We start from the raw sequence: 17,225 nt of genomic DNA on the forward strand, positions 1-17,225 counted from the left end.
TTGTTGTCCTGAATGTACCCCCAGGCTGATCACTTCTTGCTACCCCCCCCTCATCTAGCCTCCAGAATCCCTCACCTGGACCATTCCTGGAGCCCCACCCTGGCCTTCCTCTTCCCCTCCTGTCCCTGCCCCTTAGTGGTTCCACAGCAGCCTGAGCAACTGTTTCGAAGCTGTTCTAATAATGTCACTCCTTACTAAAAACCTCATCATGGGTTACCATTGTGCTTAGGGCCAAGACCTGATCCTTCACGTGAACTGGAAGGCCTGTCCAGGCTGCCCTCACCCACCTCTTTCTCATTTCATTCCGACAGCCTCCCCTAAGCCCTGCTGTTGAGAAATATTAAGTTTATGAATATTGATGAATGCTGAGTGTGTGATAGAGTATATTGTTTGCTAGGAAGAACAATGGCAGGGAAAACCTAGCCGACCCCCCACCCCAAGTGAAAAACCATTTGGGGCATTCCAAAGTGGCAGGACAATGTATAAACATCACACACCTGTTAAAAGAATTCTTTGCGGTATCTGACCCTGCCCCCGTGGCTCTCTCGTGAAGAATACCATTTGGTTTGTCTGTAATCAGTGGTCAGTGGGTAACAGCTGCCTACTTGGTATATTTTTGCATTATGAGAAAATACAGAATACCTGTTTGTTAATAATAATCACCTGTTAAGAGAGAATAAATATGTGGATCAGAATCTGCTGGGGGCCTTCGGCCTGGAATGCTGTCAGTCCCTGAGGCTCTCAGCTTGGTAGGCTGCTGGACCCCCGATAGACCCACTTTGCTGTTCTATGTAGGTGTCTGCCTCTCATTGCCTTCTGTGCCACCTGGGTGGGGGTCTCTAGACAGAGCTGGTACTCAGTACCCTACTTTAGGCTGCGCTTTAAGCCCGCTGGGGCATTCTCCTAGTTTCTCTACCAGCTCCCTCCCATCACAGGACATAGACATGCTGTTCCTCAGCCTGGAATCCTTCCCCCTGCACCACCTCCCAGCCTGAGTCTGACTCCTCTGCTACAGCCTCTCCCAGAAATATGCCCCTGAACTTGAGAACACATGTCTCAGTGGACACTTACACATTCCCTGGGACAATCAGCTGATGAATGTCTTTTGCCCTCACTAGACAGAGATCCAGGACAGTGCATGGTTTTGGTCGTCATTAGAGGCCCAGTGCTGCCTCAGACGGTACCTGGAACAGAAGAGATGTCAATAACGTAAATGAGTGAGTGGGTGAATCAGTGAGACTAGTAGGGACAAACAGAGCCCATTCTAGAAAATCCAGAGTGATAAGGAAGGTACTCAAGCCCAGAAGCCAGGCAGTGACTGGGCATGAGATAGAATTTCAGTCCCAGGAATGAAGCAAGAGCTTGGATTGAGGGCCTGAAGTCTGAGAAGATTCCCTGCCAGGCTGACTGGGGGCTGCACCCCAGGGCTCCTGACCTCAGGCCCCTCACCTTGCATCTATGGAGGGCAGGAGTGTCCAGTGCCGAGCGTGGGGGGATCCATAGGAGCCAGGAGTTCCCCAGCCCTACCTGTGGGTAGCAGGGAGTTGCAGGGGATGGGAGCCTGGCAGGACATGCAGATACAGACCTGGGGCCCTAAAGCAGAGACAGTGTGGGTGAAGAAAACGGACGGACGCACATGCCGAGGTGGCGGGTCATGCAGTGATCTGATAAGCCCAAGGCTGCATGATTCCAGAGAGAGGGCAGTGCCTGGATCCTCTCGCAGCTATTCTGTGTTTAACGGAGAGGTGCAGGCTTCAGAGCAGGCAAGAGGACTTGCACTGGAGTAGCACTGTGGCCGTCTCAGAAGTGGGGACCAGCCTCCCTGATGGGACAGTGTGGATCTGCATTAGCCTTTAACCAGGTCATATGGACTCAAATGCTGAGTGAGAAGATTGATCTAAGACATCATTTACCTACATTCCCTTCCCAATTCCATTGGCTTTCCACCTTTTTCTCTGGTCTCCTTTTCCTCTTCCAACCCCTCCTCTTCTCCCACTACGTCTTGCAGGCATGGATAAAGACTGTGCACTCCCATGCCTAGTGTGTGGATGGAGGTTGTGTGCTCAGTCAGTTGCAGGAATGAAGCCATCATGATGGCTTTATTGGAGTGACAAGTCCCTGTCACACTCTTCACCCACATCCCCGTGAACCAGCTGGGAGGGAGGTTGTGGGCAGACACACTCATCTCTGCTGTTCAGACGGCTGATCTGACCTGGCGGCATTTTCTCCTGGCTCAGCCTGAGCAGGGCTCTTCCTACTGCTGGCTTTCCCTCAAAGCCACGGATTTCTCCTGGCTCTTAGCTTTATGAAAAATGAGGGATTTCCTAGAACTTGAAGTCTGAGTTCAAATATTAATGTTCTTGCATTTGGCTGTTTGATTCCCAAAGCTGAATGGGGGCCTGATGAGTCACTGGTCTCACCCTTTGTGACCTTTATACTCTCCATCTGCCTGTGCACATGGCCTCCCTAAGGGTTCTTGGTCCCTGTCCTAGTCACACCTCTCTCCTTTGAGTGTGAGCCACTTTGTCGCTATCCTGATAAAGGCAAGCAGAACTGAGTCTAGGGCTCTAGGTGTGGTCTGAGATGGATGGACTAGAAAGGGATTATCCCCTCCTTCATTCTAGATGTGATACCTTTTAAAATGTAGTTCCTGGCCAGGTGCAGTGGCTCACGCCTATAATCCCAGCACTTTGGGACGCTGAGTTTGAAACCAGCCCGGCCAACGTGGCAAAACTCCATCTCTACTAAAAATACAAAAATCAGCTGGGTGTGGTGATGGGCACCTGTAATCCCAGCTGCTTGGGAGGCTGAGGCAGGAGAATCGCTTGAACCTGAGAGACAGAGGTTGCGATGAACCCAGATTGTGCTGCTGCACTCCAGCCTGGGTCAAAGAGCAAGACTTTGTCCCAAAAAAAAAAAAAAAAAAAAAAAGTGCTTCCTAGTCTTAATCACACTTTAGCAATTGCCTGGCTCAGTTTATACATTCTGGTCTCCTAACCAAGGGGAAAATATCTAAGCCATTAAATTTTTTTTCCTCACAATTATCAATCATTTACTTAAAACTTATCCCGCTTCCTTTAGAATGTAGAATTCCTTTAGAATTCTGATACCCCTCTAAACAGGTATCAGAATTACCCGGAGAGCTTGTTAAAACACAGGGTGCTGGATCCCACCCCGGAGTGTCTGATTCAGTAGTTCTGAATAGGGCTGGAGAGTTTGCATTTTTAACAAGTTCTCAGGTGCTGCTGGTGTGACTGGTGCAGGGGCCACTGTTTGAGAACCACTGCTTCAGGGACATGCCTTCTGCCACGACCTCATGTGGATGGGCTGCACCAGTTCTTGTAGCAGGGGCAGGGAGAAAGGGTCAAGTCAACAACTATTGCCTCCAAGCCTCTTATCCCAGATTATTTATTCCTGGGGCTCTGACACATCGGTTCCTCTCCATGCCAAATGACTTTGGCTCCTTATGAATTTGTTCCTTGGCCAGGTTCTGGATCCGCTGTGCCAGAAGCAGGGAGAGTTTTCGCCTTTGGGTAGCCGCAGAGACCCTGGCCTTTAGGGAGCCCAGTCCTTCCTCGTATCCCTTTCAGCAGCCCTGGGTGGCTGCTCACCGCACTCCTCACCCTCTGTCAGTCTGTGTCTCTTGCCCTCCTGGGGCTCCCTTACAGGTGAGGGGCAGCCTTCTAACCTCCCCTGCCCATCATCACCCATCTATCCCAGGATGCCCGAGCTTTCAGCAAATCCGACTCCTGGTGGCTGCCTCACTTGGCCCAATATGCAGATTAGGCCCCCTGGGGCACCCCCAGCCATACTTTGTGTGTGTTGTGTATGTGAGTATATTTTATTGGGAATTAAGAGTTATTTCTTTCCTGAAAGAACATACTTCTATTTTTATAAAGGAGATTAATAGAAAAAAGGAAATCATTTTGCAGAAATGCAGTTTATAGGAAACTTTTATAACACATTGTTGCCTTTTTTTTTTTTTTAGACAGTCTTGCTCTGTTGCCCAGGCTGGAGTGCAGCAGCACAATCTGGGCACATTGCAACTTCATCCTCCTAGGTTCAAATGATTCTCCTGCCTCAGCCTTCCAAGTAGCCGGGATTACAGGTGCCTGCCACCACACCCAGCTAATTTTTGTATTTTTAGTAGAGATGGGGTTTTGTCATGTTGGCCGGGCTGGTTTCAAACTCAGCCTCCCAAAGTGCTGGGATTATAGGCGTGAGCCACTGCACCTGGCCAGGAACTACATTTTAAAAGGTATCACATCTAGAATGAAGCAGGGGATAATCCCTCTCTGGTCCATCCATCTCAGACCACACCTAGAACCCTGGGCACAGTTCTGCTTACCTTTATCAGGGTAGCGACAAAGTGGCTCACACTCAGAGGAGAGAGGTGTGACTAGGACAGGGACCAAGAACCCTTTAGGGAGGCCATGTGCACAGGCAGATGGAGAGTATAAAGATCACAAAGGGTAAGACCAGTGACTCATCAGGCTCCCATGCCCGACTAGTTTTTGTATTTTTGGTAGAGATGGAGTTTCACCATGTTGGCCAGGTTGGTCTTGAACTCCTGACCTCAGGTGATTCACCCGCCTTGGCCTCTCAAAGTGCTGGCTCATGAGCCACTGCACCTGACCTGGCTCTGTTTTAAACGAGAGATAGCTGCAGTTCCAGAAGGAAACTTAGGTATTTACAAATTTACTTAGTACATCTTTCATCAGTGCACTAAAGGGTCCTTCTACCCACATAAGGAGCATGTATATTTTTTCCCCTATGAGGAAGATTAATTACATTATTTATTTGCCATCATGGCCACTGGCCAGTACAGACTTTATTTGGTTTGATTTTTACTTTTTTTTTTTTTACTTTAAAATGCCATTTATAATATTACTGGTTGCCTCCATTTGCTTTCCCCAGAAAGTCCGTTAAGATAAATACTTGAAGTGAGCACAGACTCCTTGGTGCTGAGATTATGGGCAGTGAGTGGCTGATCTCACTGACCATCTGTTCTGGCCTGTTCTGGTTCATCAGGCCTCCGAAACGGTCCACATCTGGCAGAATTGAGAAGAGCCAGCCAGGACTGGGAATCACACTTCAGTTTCCTCATCTGTGAAATGAGGGGAGAGATAAGATGACCTCTAGGGTGTGTTTTGTCTGTTTTGCGTTCTGACCACCTATAAAACATTTTATTCTGCCACGTTTATGTATAACTTTCATGCACACAATAATACACACACGTGGATACCCAAGCCACTGCTGCCTTGATGCATTGCCATTTGCCTGAGGATGATCACTCCAACTTCTAAGTGGTATGTAGAACTTTAGTGTTTACAAAACCATTCCACGTCTTCAGTGCTTTTGCTGGGCCACAAGTCAACCCCATGAGCTACTTGCTGTGTTGCCCTCATCTGATGGGTGAAAAGACTGAGACTTGAGAGCTTGGGTAGTTTCTTAGAACGTGGGTGCCATGCAAGTGGAGAGCCAAGGCTTGACTCAGCATTTCCAGGAGCCAAGCATGCACGTTTTCCACGTTTAATAATGGTGGTGGTTCTACAACACCCTCGTGATGCACAAAACTCATAATGGGAACCCACCTGTATCCAAAAGGATTTGAGACAGCAGAAATAAACTCTAATGGCAAAGTTAACTGTTTTGCCCCATTGACTAGTTCCCAATCTGCCATCAAATTAAGGCAGAAACAAAGGACGGACAAGGTTCACCCTGTGACAGAGTCTTTCTTTCTACAAAACATTGATCACAAGGCATTTCAAGCATTCAGAATAAAGTAAACACCCATGGACTTGCTAGCCAGAATGATTACATGTTCACATTTTCTCTATTTGCTTCATATGTCTCTCGGAGAAGTAAAAGATGGCAGCTCCCATCACAGCCTCATTTGTCTCCCTTCCTTGGCAGTTACCATCCTGTTGCATTTAGGGCCAGGTTATACAAAATGCTCTGATAGGTACATTACAAGGATCCACCAAGTGTTGAAGTAACAAGTTCTTTTTTACTGTGGCACAATATACATAATTTACAATTTTGGCAGTTATTAAGTGTGTAGCCCAGCAGCAGTAAGTACATTCACTTGTGTGTGCAGCGCTTGCCACTGCATCTGCAGGACGCTTCATCATTTTACACTGAAACTCTGCCCATTAAACAGTCACTGCCCATCCCCTCCTCCCCTCAGCTCCTGGTAACCACCATGCTACTTTCTGTCTCTATAAATTTGACTAACCTGAGTATCTCACATGAATAGAATCATATAATATTTGTCCTTTTCTGTCTGTCTTATTTCACATAATGTGATGTCTTCAAGGTTCATCCATGTTGTAACGTGTCAGAATTTTATTCTTTTTTGAAGGCTGAATAGTATTTCACTATCTATATACACCACGATTTGTTTATCCATTCAGCCAGCAATGAATGTTCAGGTTGCTTCTACCTTTTAGCTACAGTGAACAAATGCTCTTATGAACATGGGTTTAAAAATGTCTCTTAAGTCCCTGCTTTCAATTCTTTTGGGTACATGCCCAGAAGTGGAATTGCTGGATCATGTGGTAATTCTATATTTATTTTTTTTGAGGGGCTGCCATACTGTTTTCCATAGCAGTGGCAACATTTTACATTCCCGCCAGCAATGCACAAGGGTTCCAGTTTCTCCACATTGTCATCAGCACTCGTGGTTTTGCTTTTTGGTAATAGCCATGCTAGTGGGTGTGAACAAGAGGTGCTTTAATCATCTCCTAAAGAGGAAGAAACTGAAGCCCAGAGAAGGGGAGGATCACTCGAGAGGTTGAGGTCACAAGCAAGTCAGTGATAGAGCAGGACCTGGAAGATGGATCCGCTGACCCCAACCTAGTTGTTGCTACTAAAACACAAAAGTCCAGTTTCCATCACTGTATGTCAGAGGGTAAACAGCCATGGCCACAGGCCAGATACAGACTTTAAGTTTATTTGGTTTGATCCTTACTTTTTTTTTTTAATTCAAAATAGTATTAACACTTACAAATTAGAGAATTTTGTATTTTAAAAGTCTAAATTTCTGATTTCTTCCCCCAAAATCAGAAGGTCTAGTAACCCTTGACCCACGTTCTAACTCAGCAACAAACCGTTTCTGTCTTTTGTTTTGTTTTACTCTGTTGAGACAAGACCTTGTTCTGTCACCCAGGCTGGAGTGCTCACTGCAGTCTTGAACTCCTGAGTCCAAGCTATCCTCCGTCTTGGCATCCCAAAGCACTGGGATTGCAGGTGCAAGCCCACACCCAGCCCTACCGTTCCGTAATCCTTCCACACAGGCTGGTTTCACACACTGGCTGGTCCTGGCACACTGGAGTTTGCAACCTTTTTCTTTTCACATCCATAGATATTCCTCATTCTGTGTGTCAGTAGACATATAGTTACGTTTAGCATCATAGCCAGGTTCCATACTTCTTTCCTCTTTACTCTGTATTGTCTTTGAATGTCTTAGCTATTTCCTCACCGTAGAAGTGAAATAATGTTGCAAATAAATAATGCAAAATATTAACAAAGACTAATTGAATAGCCTGATTTGGAGACAGTGCCATGTGGTAGAGAAACACCAGCAAAGGTGCTAGTCTTGACTTGCAGGAACTCCCTGGGCAATCTTAGAAAGTCCCTTCCCTGCCTGGCCTCCTTGTGTCCATGTGTCAGTTGCAGGGTGGGACTGGGGGATCCTCAAGTTTTCATCGGGCAGTCTAGTTAATAATGTAAAACAAAACCACTCACTTTGCATTGTTGGTGGAGTAGAGAAAATCGCTTCTCCCAATCAACTTCCCCAGGGTGACCCCTCTGAACTGACCCTTCCTGTGGTCCCCAGCACACCCACCCTCTGCTTTCTCTTTGCTTACAGGTGCGGAATGACCTGACTGGGGTTCTGTATGGCGAGGACATTGAGATTTCAGATACCGAGAGCTTCTCCAACGATCCCTGTACCAGTGTCAAAAAGCTGAAGGTAGGTGTGGCTAGCCACAGGATGAATGGCAGACTGATCACAATGCCCTGGGTGCCCAAATTAGTTGACTGTGAAAGAGTCTCAAGTTTGGTCTGGGTCTCAAGTTCATTTCCACCTTGGCATCCCAGACAGGAGAAGCTCCCAGGAGCTGGCTTCCCTTGGTTTTCCCTTCCTTGCCGTCCAACACTGGCCATAGGCACTGGCTGCAGGTGCACAGCCACTGAGCACTTTCCTGACGGTTTTGTATCTCTCAACACAGCTTCAGGGGCAAGCAGGGCACAAATGATTATCATGTCTGTTTTGAAGAGGCTGAGAGAGAGAAACTGTCTTGGAGAAAGCCCACAGCAAAGAAGTCTTGTTGTTGCAACTGAAAGCCCAGGCTCCTGACCCCTATCTGGTGACATTTACTTTAGGAACAGAAAGGGTCAACTAGAAGTTTCCCCAGTTGTAAGTCAGTCTCTAACTTTCATTTGTCCATTCATTCTGCAAACTCTCTCAAACAGCTTTTATGTACCAGACACTCTGCTGGGCTCATAGACATCATCAGCCTTGACCTTGTCCTCAGGTTGCTCCCAGTGTGGTGAGGAAGACAGAGACCTCTCAGGGGAAACAAGAACAAAGTGCTTGGGAACAAAGGGAGGAAGTGACTCATCCCACCTGGGGAGAGGGTTCAGACAAGGCTCCAAAAGGAGACAACATTTGGTGGTGGAGGAAGAGGGATCCCTTCCTGCAGAAGCCCTGCAGGGTAGGAGGGAAGATCAGAGGGAAGGGTAGGCATGGCTTGGGATCAGCAGGAATTCCACAGAGGCAGAAGTACCTGGAGTGGGGTAGAGGGGAGGCTGAAACAGAAGTCAGTTCCCAGGAGCCTTGAATGCCAAGCTTAGAAGTTTGCTCTTTTATCCTGGAGACTTCCTGGAGGTTTGTAAGCAGATGCCAGTGTAGTCAGAGCTATTAAATTCCTTTCCGTCTCCTCTGTTCCTTCATGCCTTAACTTAAAATCATTGACATAGAGACCCCAGATGCCAACTGCTGATGTGTCCCTTCTGTCTTGTGTGGGTCCCAGGTTACACCAGTCAGAGCAGGTAGCAGCTTAGAGCAGTTGCCTTCTAAATCCTCCATTTCACAGATGGGGAGCCCAAAGCCCAGAAAAGGGGAGCAAGGGAAGCAACATATCTGTTGTCTGTCACCTCCTGCAGAGCAGACACAGAGCCTGCGGGTCACATTTCAGCCCTGGGAGCCTCTGCAGATGAGGTCACCATAGTCAGGGAAGGGCCTGCTTGACGGCTCAGGTAGCAGAAGCCAGCTCTCCCCCCTGCAGTGTCACAGGCTGTGTGGGGCCTGGAGGATTCAGGGGTGGGGTGGCTGCTCTGTAGGAAGCATCTGGGGCAGGGTTGGGAGAGGAGGGGAGGACCAAGAGCACTGACATTCTTCTGCCACACGCAGAGGCATCTCCCCATGGTGGGCACTTGAAATAGCTCTCTGAGCTCCAGAGGCCCAGCATCTATGGGCTTTAATGTATAAAGAACCTTTGTGTACAGAGCAGAGGTACACAAAGTTGAAAGTCAGCAAGAAACTGGGGATGGAACTGGGCTCTCTGCCCATCAGCCAACCAACTCCAACAGAAGTAGCAGTGACATTCACCATAATGAGAATAACAGCCAAAATAACCACCTCTCCAGTGCATTGACCACGGGCCAGGCCCTGTGCAGAGCCCTTCGCCTTTATTTGCTCATTTCATCCTCCCCAAAGCCCTCAAATGGAGGGAATTTTTGTATCCCTGTTTCACAGATGTGGAGTTGAGTCTCAAAGAGGTTAACAACTACCTCAAGACACCCAGATGAAAAATGGGGGGTTGGGATTCAGACCCAGGTCTGGGCGATGTCATGGCCCAGCTTTCTCCTCTGCCCTGCATGTGCTTCTGAGAAAGGATTCCAGCATCTCATAAGCTGGGAGAGTAGCACCAATGCCAGAATCCTCACCTGTTGGCAAAGACTCCTGTTGCCCAGACACCTGCACAGCTCCTTCTTGTGCCTCTTGCAGTCTTTGTCCAGTCATCCCCTTCTCCCAGAGGCTTTCCCTGAACACTTTATTTAAAAATGGAAATCCCTGTTTATCCAACTCCCAGTTGCCCCTTTCTGCTAATTTTCTCCTCCATTTCACTGATTGATATCTATTTTCATTTCCTGGGACTGCTGCAACAAAGCACCACAAACTAGGTTTATAACAACAGAACATGCTCTCTCAAAGGCTTAGGACTCTTCCATGCCTTTCTCTTGGCTGCTCATGTCACCGGTAATCTTTGGCAGTCTATGGCTCACCACTGCATAGTGCCAATCTCTGCCACACATGGTGTTTCCACTCTTCTCTTCATATTGTCTTTTTAGGACACTGGTCATGTTAGATAAAGAGCCTCCCCTATTCTAGCATGACCTCCTAAGGAGCTACATCTGCAGTGACTCTGCTCTCAAATAAGGTCACATTCTGAGGTACTAGGGCTTATGACTTCAATGTATTTTTCAAGGAGACACAATTCAATCTCTAACAATATGTGGTCTTCTATTCATTTTACCCAGTGTTTTATCATCTGTCTCCTCCCATTAGAATGTAAGCTCCAGGAAGCAGAAATTTATGTCTGTCTTGGTCACTCTTCTGTTTCCCATCACCTAAAACCCAACCTAATTTGTTCAACAATTTGTTGAGTGTATGTGAATGAAATACCAAGTCTGGACAAAATGCAACAGAGGATACAAGGACATAATATTCAGGAACAATGAGAGGGTAGTTACTTTTGGAAAGCTCAGAAGAAAAGCAAGTTTCTGCTTTATTGTGGGACAAGATGGAGATGGAGATACAGAGGACAAGGAAGGAAACCAGATATCAAATAGAAGAACCGGAATCTGCTTTGGAGGTAGAAGAGAGCAGAGTTAAGGCCAAGAAAAATAAAAATCAATAAGGTAGGGGGCAAACTTGAGATACTTTCCCAGAATTCAGAGGAAATGGCCAAAGGAGATCAATCCAGTGAGAAAAAGGATAACAGTTATGGATACTGGAGAAGGGAGTTTTCCTAAGGGAAAACAAGGACAAAAGAAACAGAACCAAAATCCAAAACAATAGCAATGAGCACACCTAACACCCAGATTTTGGTTTCTAACACCATTCTCCAGTAAAAGGAACCAGGGCTCCTTAGATAAATGGCTGGTTCTATGAGGCAGGAAATAGACAAGATGATTCTGGAGTATTTTGTAATACCAGACGGTAAGGAAGTATCCAGAACAATAACACACACACTGATGGGGCTGTGACAAGGGAGTAAGGTAGCCAATTGAAAGAGCTCCCAGTCACCAAAGCTGGAACAATTTGAACACAAAAACTAAAATAGTATTAGAATATAACTCAAAGTATAAAATAAATCTCCACAAGTTTATTCTTATATAAATGATTGACTAATAAATGGGAGAGCATAGTCAAATCTCCTACACAGAAGAATTCAAAGTAACTTACATAGAAACTTCACACTCCAAAGAGGTAGGTCATAACTACACACTTCTTAAGTTACTTCCTTCCAACTGGTACAGTAGGAAAAGAGCGAGGGGAAAAGAATAACTTGACAGTGGAAAAACCTGACAAACCTTCCCTGAGCCAGGCAATCAGGGTCAACAGCAGCAGTAAGTCACGTTGAAAGCTCCCTTGACATATGATAGAAATAACCTTACCTCTGTGGTCTTCTTCCTCAGATCCCATAATCCCAGTCTAACCATGTGAAAAACATCAGACAAATTACAAACACATTTTGCCATCCTACAAAATACTTGACCAATACTCCCCAAACTGTCTAGTTCATCAAAAGTAGAGAAAGCCTGAGCCAAAAGGAGATGAAGGAGGCATGGTAACTAAATATAGTGTGGTGGCCGGGCACGGTGGCTCACACCTGTAATCCCAGCACTTTGGGAGGCCAAGGTGGGCAGATCATGAGGTCAGGAGATCGAGACCATCCTTGCCAACATGATAGAACCCCATCTCTACTAAAAATACAAAAATTAGCTGGATATGGTGGTGCGCACCTGTAATCCCAGCTACTCAGAGGCTGAGGCACAAGAATCACTTGAATCCAGGAGGCGGAGGTTGCAGTGAGCTGGAGATTGCACCACTGCACTTCAGCCTGGCAACGGAATGAGACTCTGTCTCAAGAAAAAATAATAATAATGTGGTATATTCTAGATGGGATCCAGAAATAGAAAAGGGATGTTCGAGAAAAAGACTAAGGAAATCTGATTAAATAATGGGTTTTAACTAATAATAACATCAATATTCATTCATTGTGGACAAATGCACAAAATACTAACATAAAACATTAATATTGGGGAAACTGGGTGAGGGGTTGTATGGGAACCCTGTATACAGTCTCCACAATTTTTCTGTTTTTAAATGAGAAGTTTTTTTTTCTTGTTTTTTTTTTTTGTTGTTGTTTTGTTTTTTAATAGGAAACAAACTTAAGTGGGCTCAAGACAGACCTAATATTGTAGATTGGGCCATACAAAATTACCATTATTCTATGATTTTTGAACTACAAAATCAATTTCATATGGAAATGTACACACTATATGAGCAAACAGGCCAGCTTCTGCATTCTAGCAGAACTGGTGAAAAGAGAGTCATACTTAGACAGATTTTGCCAAAATTTTGACATACTTAATGGAGAAAACCTTACAAATATCTAGGCCAGGAAAATAACAAACTTCCCATAAAGATGCAAAAACCAGGCCACCCTCCAGCTCCTCTGAAGCATTAAATCCCAGAAAGAGTGGAGCAACTGGGAGACATTCTTCACTGCATGGGGCTCACACGATGTTCCAGCCAGGTGCCCTTCTTGAAGTTAATCCTGAAGTCCAATGTCAGCCAGCCAAGAGCAATGGCATACTTTACATCTGAGGTCATGATGGAAATGGCTGAGCAGGGATCGTTGGAAACCATGGAAGGGAAGCGAAGTCTAAATGATTGTTACATAAGTGTATACAGATGCAAAAATTACACATGATTTTATATATAATGTAAAAATAGATACAGCAATAGGCACAATTGAGATATAAAAATCCAAATTACCTTCACAGGCCCAAGAAGAGATGATTTTTTTAAAAAAAGGGTGCTTAACTTCTGGCCTTACCTAGGCAAGGGACTCAAAAGACCATTTTGCTCATGAGTTTCATAATTAAAGAAACGTAAGCTAAAGAATGCTTTGAATAACTCAATGGTAAATATACCATAATGCAAACAGAACCTGAAGCTGCAGAAACACAAAGATAAAGCAAAGGAAATCTCATCCATGTTTCGAAACAGAAAGCAAACCTGAAAACCAGAAAGCACAAAGCAGATCATTGCAGACCGCATATAATGATTCTGACCAGAAACTCAAGTAGGCCAAACTCATTATCCAAAGGAAAAGACTTTCAGATTGTGTTTCAAAAAACGAACTCTAGCTATTTACATCAGACAAACAAAGTGGCACCAAAAGGTTGAAGGTAAATGGTTGAGCAAAGGTCTACCAAGCAAATCAAACCACAGCAAGAATCCCAGTATTCATATCAGACCAAAGCGTGTTCAAGGTACAGGTGTCAGACAGGATTAAGGAGAGTCCTTTTCTATAGATAAGGCTTCAATCCACCTTAAGAATAACACGCTCGTGGACTATTATTGCTTTGAATTACATCTCACTGAAATAAAGAAAGAAAAGCCTGTTAAAAATAGAGAGGGAAATTGACAGAAACACAATAGCATTGGGAGGCATAACATCTCTCTCATTCTTGGACAGTTCACCCAGGCGAAACAAGGCAAGAACACAGAGGAACTGAATAATGAAATTAATAAGGCTGATTTAGCAGATGTGTATTGAAGTTTGTATCAAGAAAGCCAGGAAATCATTTACGTGTGATGAAGTCGAGAGGCCCTTTTAAGCTTATTCCAAGCCTGTTCTGAACAGGGGGTGGCTAAACTTTAGTCGTTTCCAGGTGGGGCTGGGAATCCGCTCTGCACAAAGACCAAGTCCTGGGCATACCTAGGGAGAGCTCCAGGCGTTAGATTTCCCTTCTGGACATTTCAGTTGCTTCATGCACCTTCCCCAAAGTGGCCTTCTGCCCTGTATTCATATTTCCATTTTTCAGAGGAATTGGTGGTACATTATTTCAACTATGGGGCATACAGACCTTTATGTCTGGAATTGATGTGGAGGGGCAATTGCCCTAGTTCAACCCAGGTGCTCTAGAGACCAAATGCTTTTGTGGAAAGAAGAGGAACTTTTGAAGAAAATATTTTATTGTAAAATAAAGATTCAAAAACCACAGAAATCAAATGAATGTCCTAATGAATCATAAGGGAAACATCACATAGGTCAGAGAACTTTATCAGATACCCCAAAAGTCCCTTCCATCCACAGCCACCTGCCCCCCACCATCAGAAACCCTGTGCCCCACTTTTACAGAAATCACCAGCATTCTTTTTTCTTTTTTTTTTTTTTTTGTCAGAAATCAGCATAGGGAATGCTGTTCTAGTTGTGACCCTTTGTTTTTTTATTGTAGTAAAATATATGTGACATAAAATTTACCATTTTAACCATTTTTAAGTGTTCAATTCAGTGGCATTAAGTACATTCCCAGTGTTGTACAACCATCACATTATTGATTACCAGAACATTTTCATCATCCCAGACAGAAACTCAGAACAGGGGCTTTTTGTGTGTGTGTCTCACTCTGTTGCCCAGGCTGGAGTGCAGTGGCACAATCTCAGCTCACTGCAACCTCCACCTCCCAGGCTCAAGTGATTCTCTTGCCTCAGCCTCCTGAGTAGCTGAGATTATAGGCACCCACCACCACGCCTGGCTAGTTTTTGTATTTTTCGTACAGATAGGGTTTCACCATGGCCAGGCTGGTCTCTTAACTCCTGACCTTAGGTGATCTGTCCGCCTTGACCTCCCAAAGTGCTGGGATTACAGGCGTGTGCCACCGCACCAAGCATAACAGGGGCTTTTGAATCAAGTGGACCTGGGGTTGGACTCTGCCCCTGCTTTGTTGTCTTCCTCTGGAGAGGGCACTGGGCCATCCCAATTGTGTGATGGTCACCATATGCAGACTATCGGGCTCTCTTGGGGGCTGAAAAATCAGAAATTGGTATTATGTTCGAAACCTGAGAGACACTAGAATAGAGAAAAGACAAAAATAATAAAACATGAAATAATAAAATTAGGAAATTTCAGGGAAAGAAGCCATGGAACTCCCTATCTTTTAATGCGTATCTTAAAATAATAACAAAGGGCTCTCTAAAATCCAAACTTTGAGACAGTAAGCAAAGCTGAGAGGTTATGAGCAGTTCATTTAGGGTCACTGGGCCCACAGAGCTTCCCCATTGCAGGTGAATTTACCAGAGGAGGCAGGAACCTTGCTTGCCTGTGTCAGTGCTGTGCCCGCAGGCACCTCTTTCTGGAGGGCTCCTTTCCTCTCTCTCATCTTATGACAGTCTCTTCTGCTCTCATCCAATGCTTCTGCTTCAACATCAAAGGAGGACACTTTTAAGCACTCCCTTTGTGCCGACAGATTCATGAATTCATTTCATCCTCACAATAACTCTGCAATAACAGTCAGCAAACTACAGCTCATTGGTCAAATCTGGCCCACTGTCTGTGTTTGTAAATAAAGTTTTATTGGAACACATTCATTTACTACAACGTCTTTGGCTGCTTTTGTGCTACAGCAGCAGAATTGAGTAATCACAACAGAGACTATATGGCCTATGAGACTTAAAATATTTACTATGTGGACCTTTATAGAAAGTGTTTGCCACTACCTGCTCTGAAGATAGGTACTATTATTATCCCCATTTTACAGGTAGAGAAACTGAAGCCAGGGAAGTTTAATAATTTGCCTGAGGCCATGAAGCTGATTCAGTGACTAAACTGAGATTCTAGCTCAGCAGTCCAGCTACAGACTGGCTCTTGACCTCCACAGCATGCCTCCCTGCTTTGTGTCCACCCACACTCCTCAGTCAGCAGAAAGATTCCTGCATGGCCTCTCAACATTCCGGGGGCTACGCATACCCAACATTTTTAAATGACTTCTCACCCATTTCTTCTTAGTAATAAAACAGGAATAAATTGGCTTTGCAACTTACTTGCCTTAAGTAGCGGAGTGGTTAAAAAAAAAAGTGCTGGGGAATGACAGAAAGACACAGATAAGCAGCAAGCTCCCGTCTTTATTTTTTATATTGATGCAATATTTGGGCCCCCGTGCATCATCATGAAGACCCTCTAAATGGAGCCAGGCTTTCTACTCCTAAAAAAAGGAAAAGAAAATATGTCTCTGCCACTCAGAGCCACGTTTGGCTTTCTTTTTTGAGCAACTCACAAAAATAGCCCAATTCTCCCACAGTACTAGTGGGCATCCTTATGCCTCACATTAAGGGGACAGCTTTGACCAGAAAAGCCGCTTGACTAGTCAGCAACCACTGAGTGTCCTAGAACCCCAGCAGAGAGGGGAGGGAGACCAGATCAGCCTTCCAGGACCTTCCATAGAGGGAGGTGTATTCATTTCCCATTGCTGCTGTGACAAATCTGAACGGCTTCAAGCAACACATATTTATCTTACTGTCTGGAAGCCAGATGTCCTACATGGGTCTTGACAGGCTAACATCAAGGTGTCAGTGGGGCCAGGTTCCTTCTGGAGGCTCTAGTTCCAGCATCTAGAGGTCGCCTGCATCCCTTGGCTGGCGGCCCTCTGCCTGTATCTTCAAAGCCAGCTGTAGTCAGTGGAGCTTTTCTCACACTGTATCACTCTGTCTCTGCCTCAGCCATGTTTAAGGACCCTGTGAATACATTGGGCTCACCTGGATAATCCAAGAAAATCTCCTTATTTTAAGATCAGCTGATAAACAGCTTAATTCCATCTGCTATGTGAATTTTCCCTTTATCACATGACATAACATGCTCACACGTTCTGAGGATTAGGATATTGCTTTTATCAGAGGTTGGGGGTTGGGGACAGAGTCTCACTCTCACCCAGGCTGGAGTGTAGTGGTGTGATCATAGCTCACTGCACCCTCAACTTCCTGGGCTCAAGCAGTCCTCCCACCTCAGCCTTCCAAGTAGCTGGGACTACAGGCATGCACCGCCACACACAGCCAATTTTTATATTTTTTTTAGTAGAGATGGGGTTTCTCCGTGTTTCCCAGACTGGTCTTGAACTCCTGAGGTCAGGTGATCCTCCTGCCT

At 45.3% G+C, this 17,225-nt stretch overlaps 1 protein-coding gene across 1 annotated transcript in view; it reads left to right on the forward strand.

The window, feature by feature from the left end:
- The window catches only part of GABBR2 (gamma-aminobutyric acid type B receptor subunit 2), a 429,129-nt gene that overhangs the window by 206,378 nt on the left and 205,526 nt on the right, over positions 1-17,225 (forward strand). Inside the window, exon 4 of the mRNA XM_017527825.2 lies at positions 7,874-7,975. Coding sequence (XP_017383314.1) covers positions 7,874-7,975 — 102 coding nt within the window. The remainder of the gene's footprint in view (positions 1-7,873; positions 7,976-17,225) is intronic.

Source organism: Cebus imitator, unplaced genomic scaffold (genome assembly GCF_001604975.1).
Source record: "Cebus imitator isolate Cc_AM_T3 unplaced genomic scaffold, Cebus_imitator-1.0 Scaffold51, whole genome shotgun sequence".
Lineage (NCBI taxonomy): Eukaryota > Metazoa > Chordata > Mammalia > Primates > Cebidae > Cebus > Cebus imitator.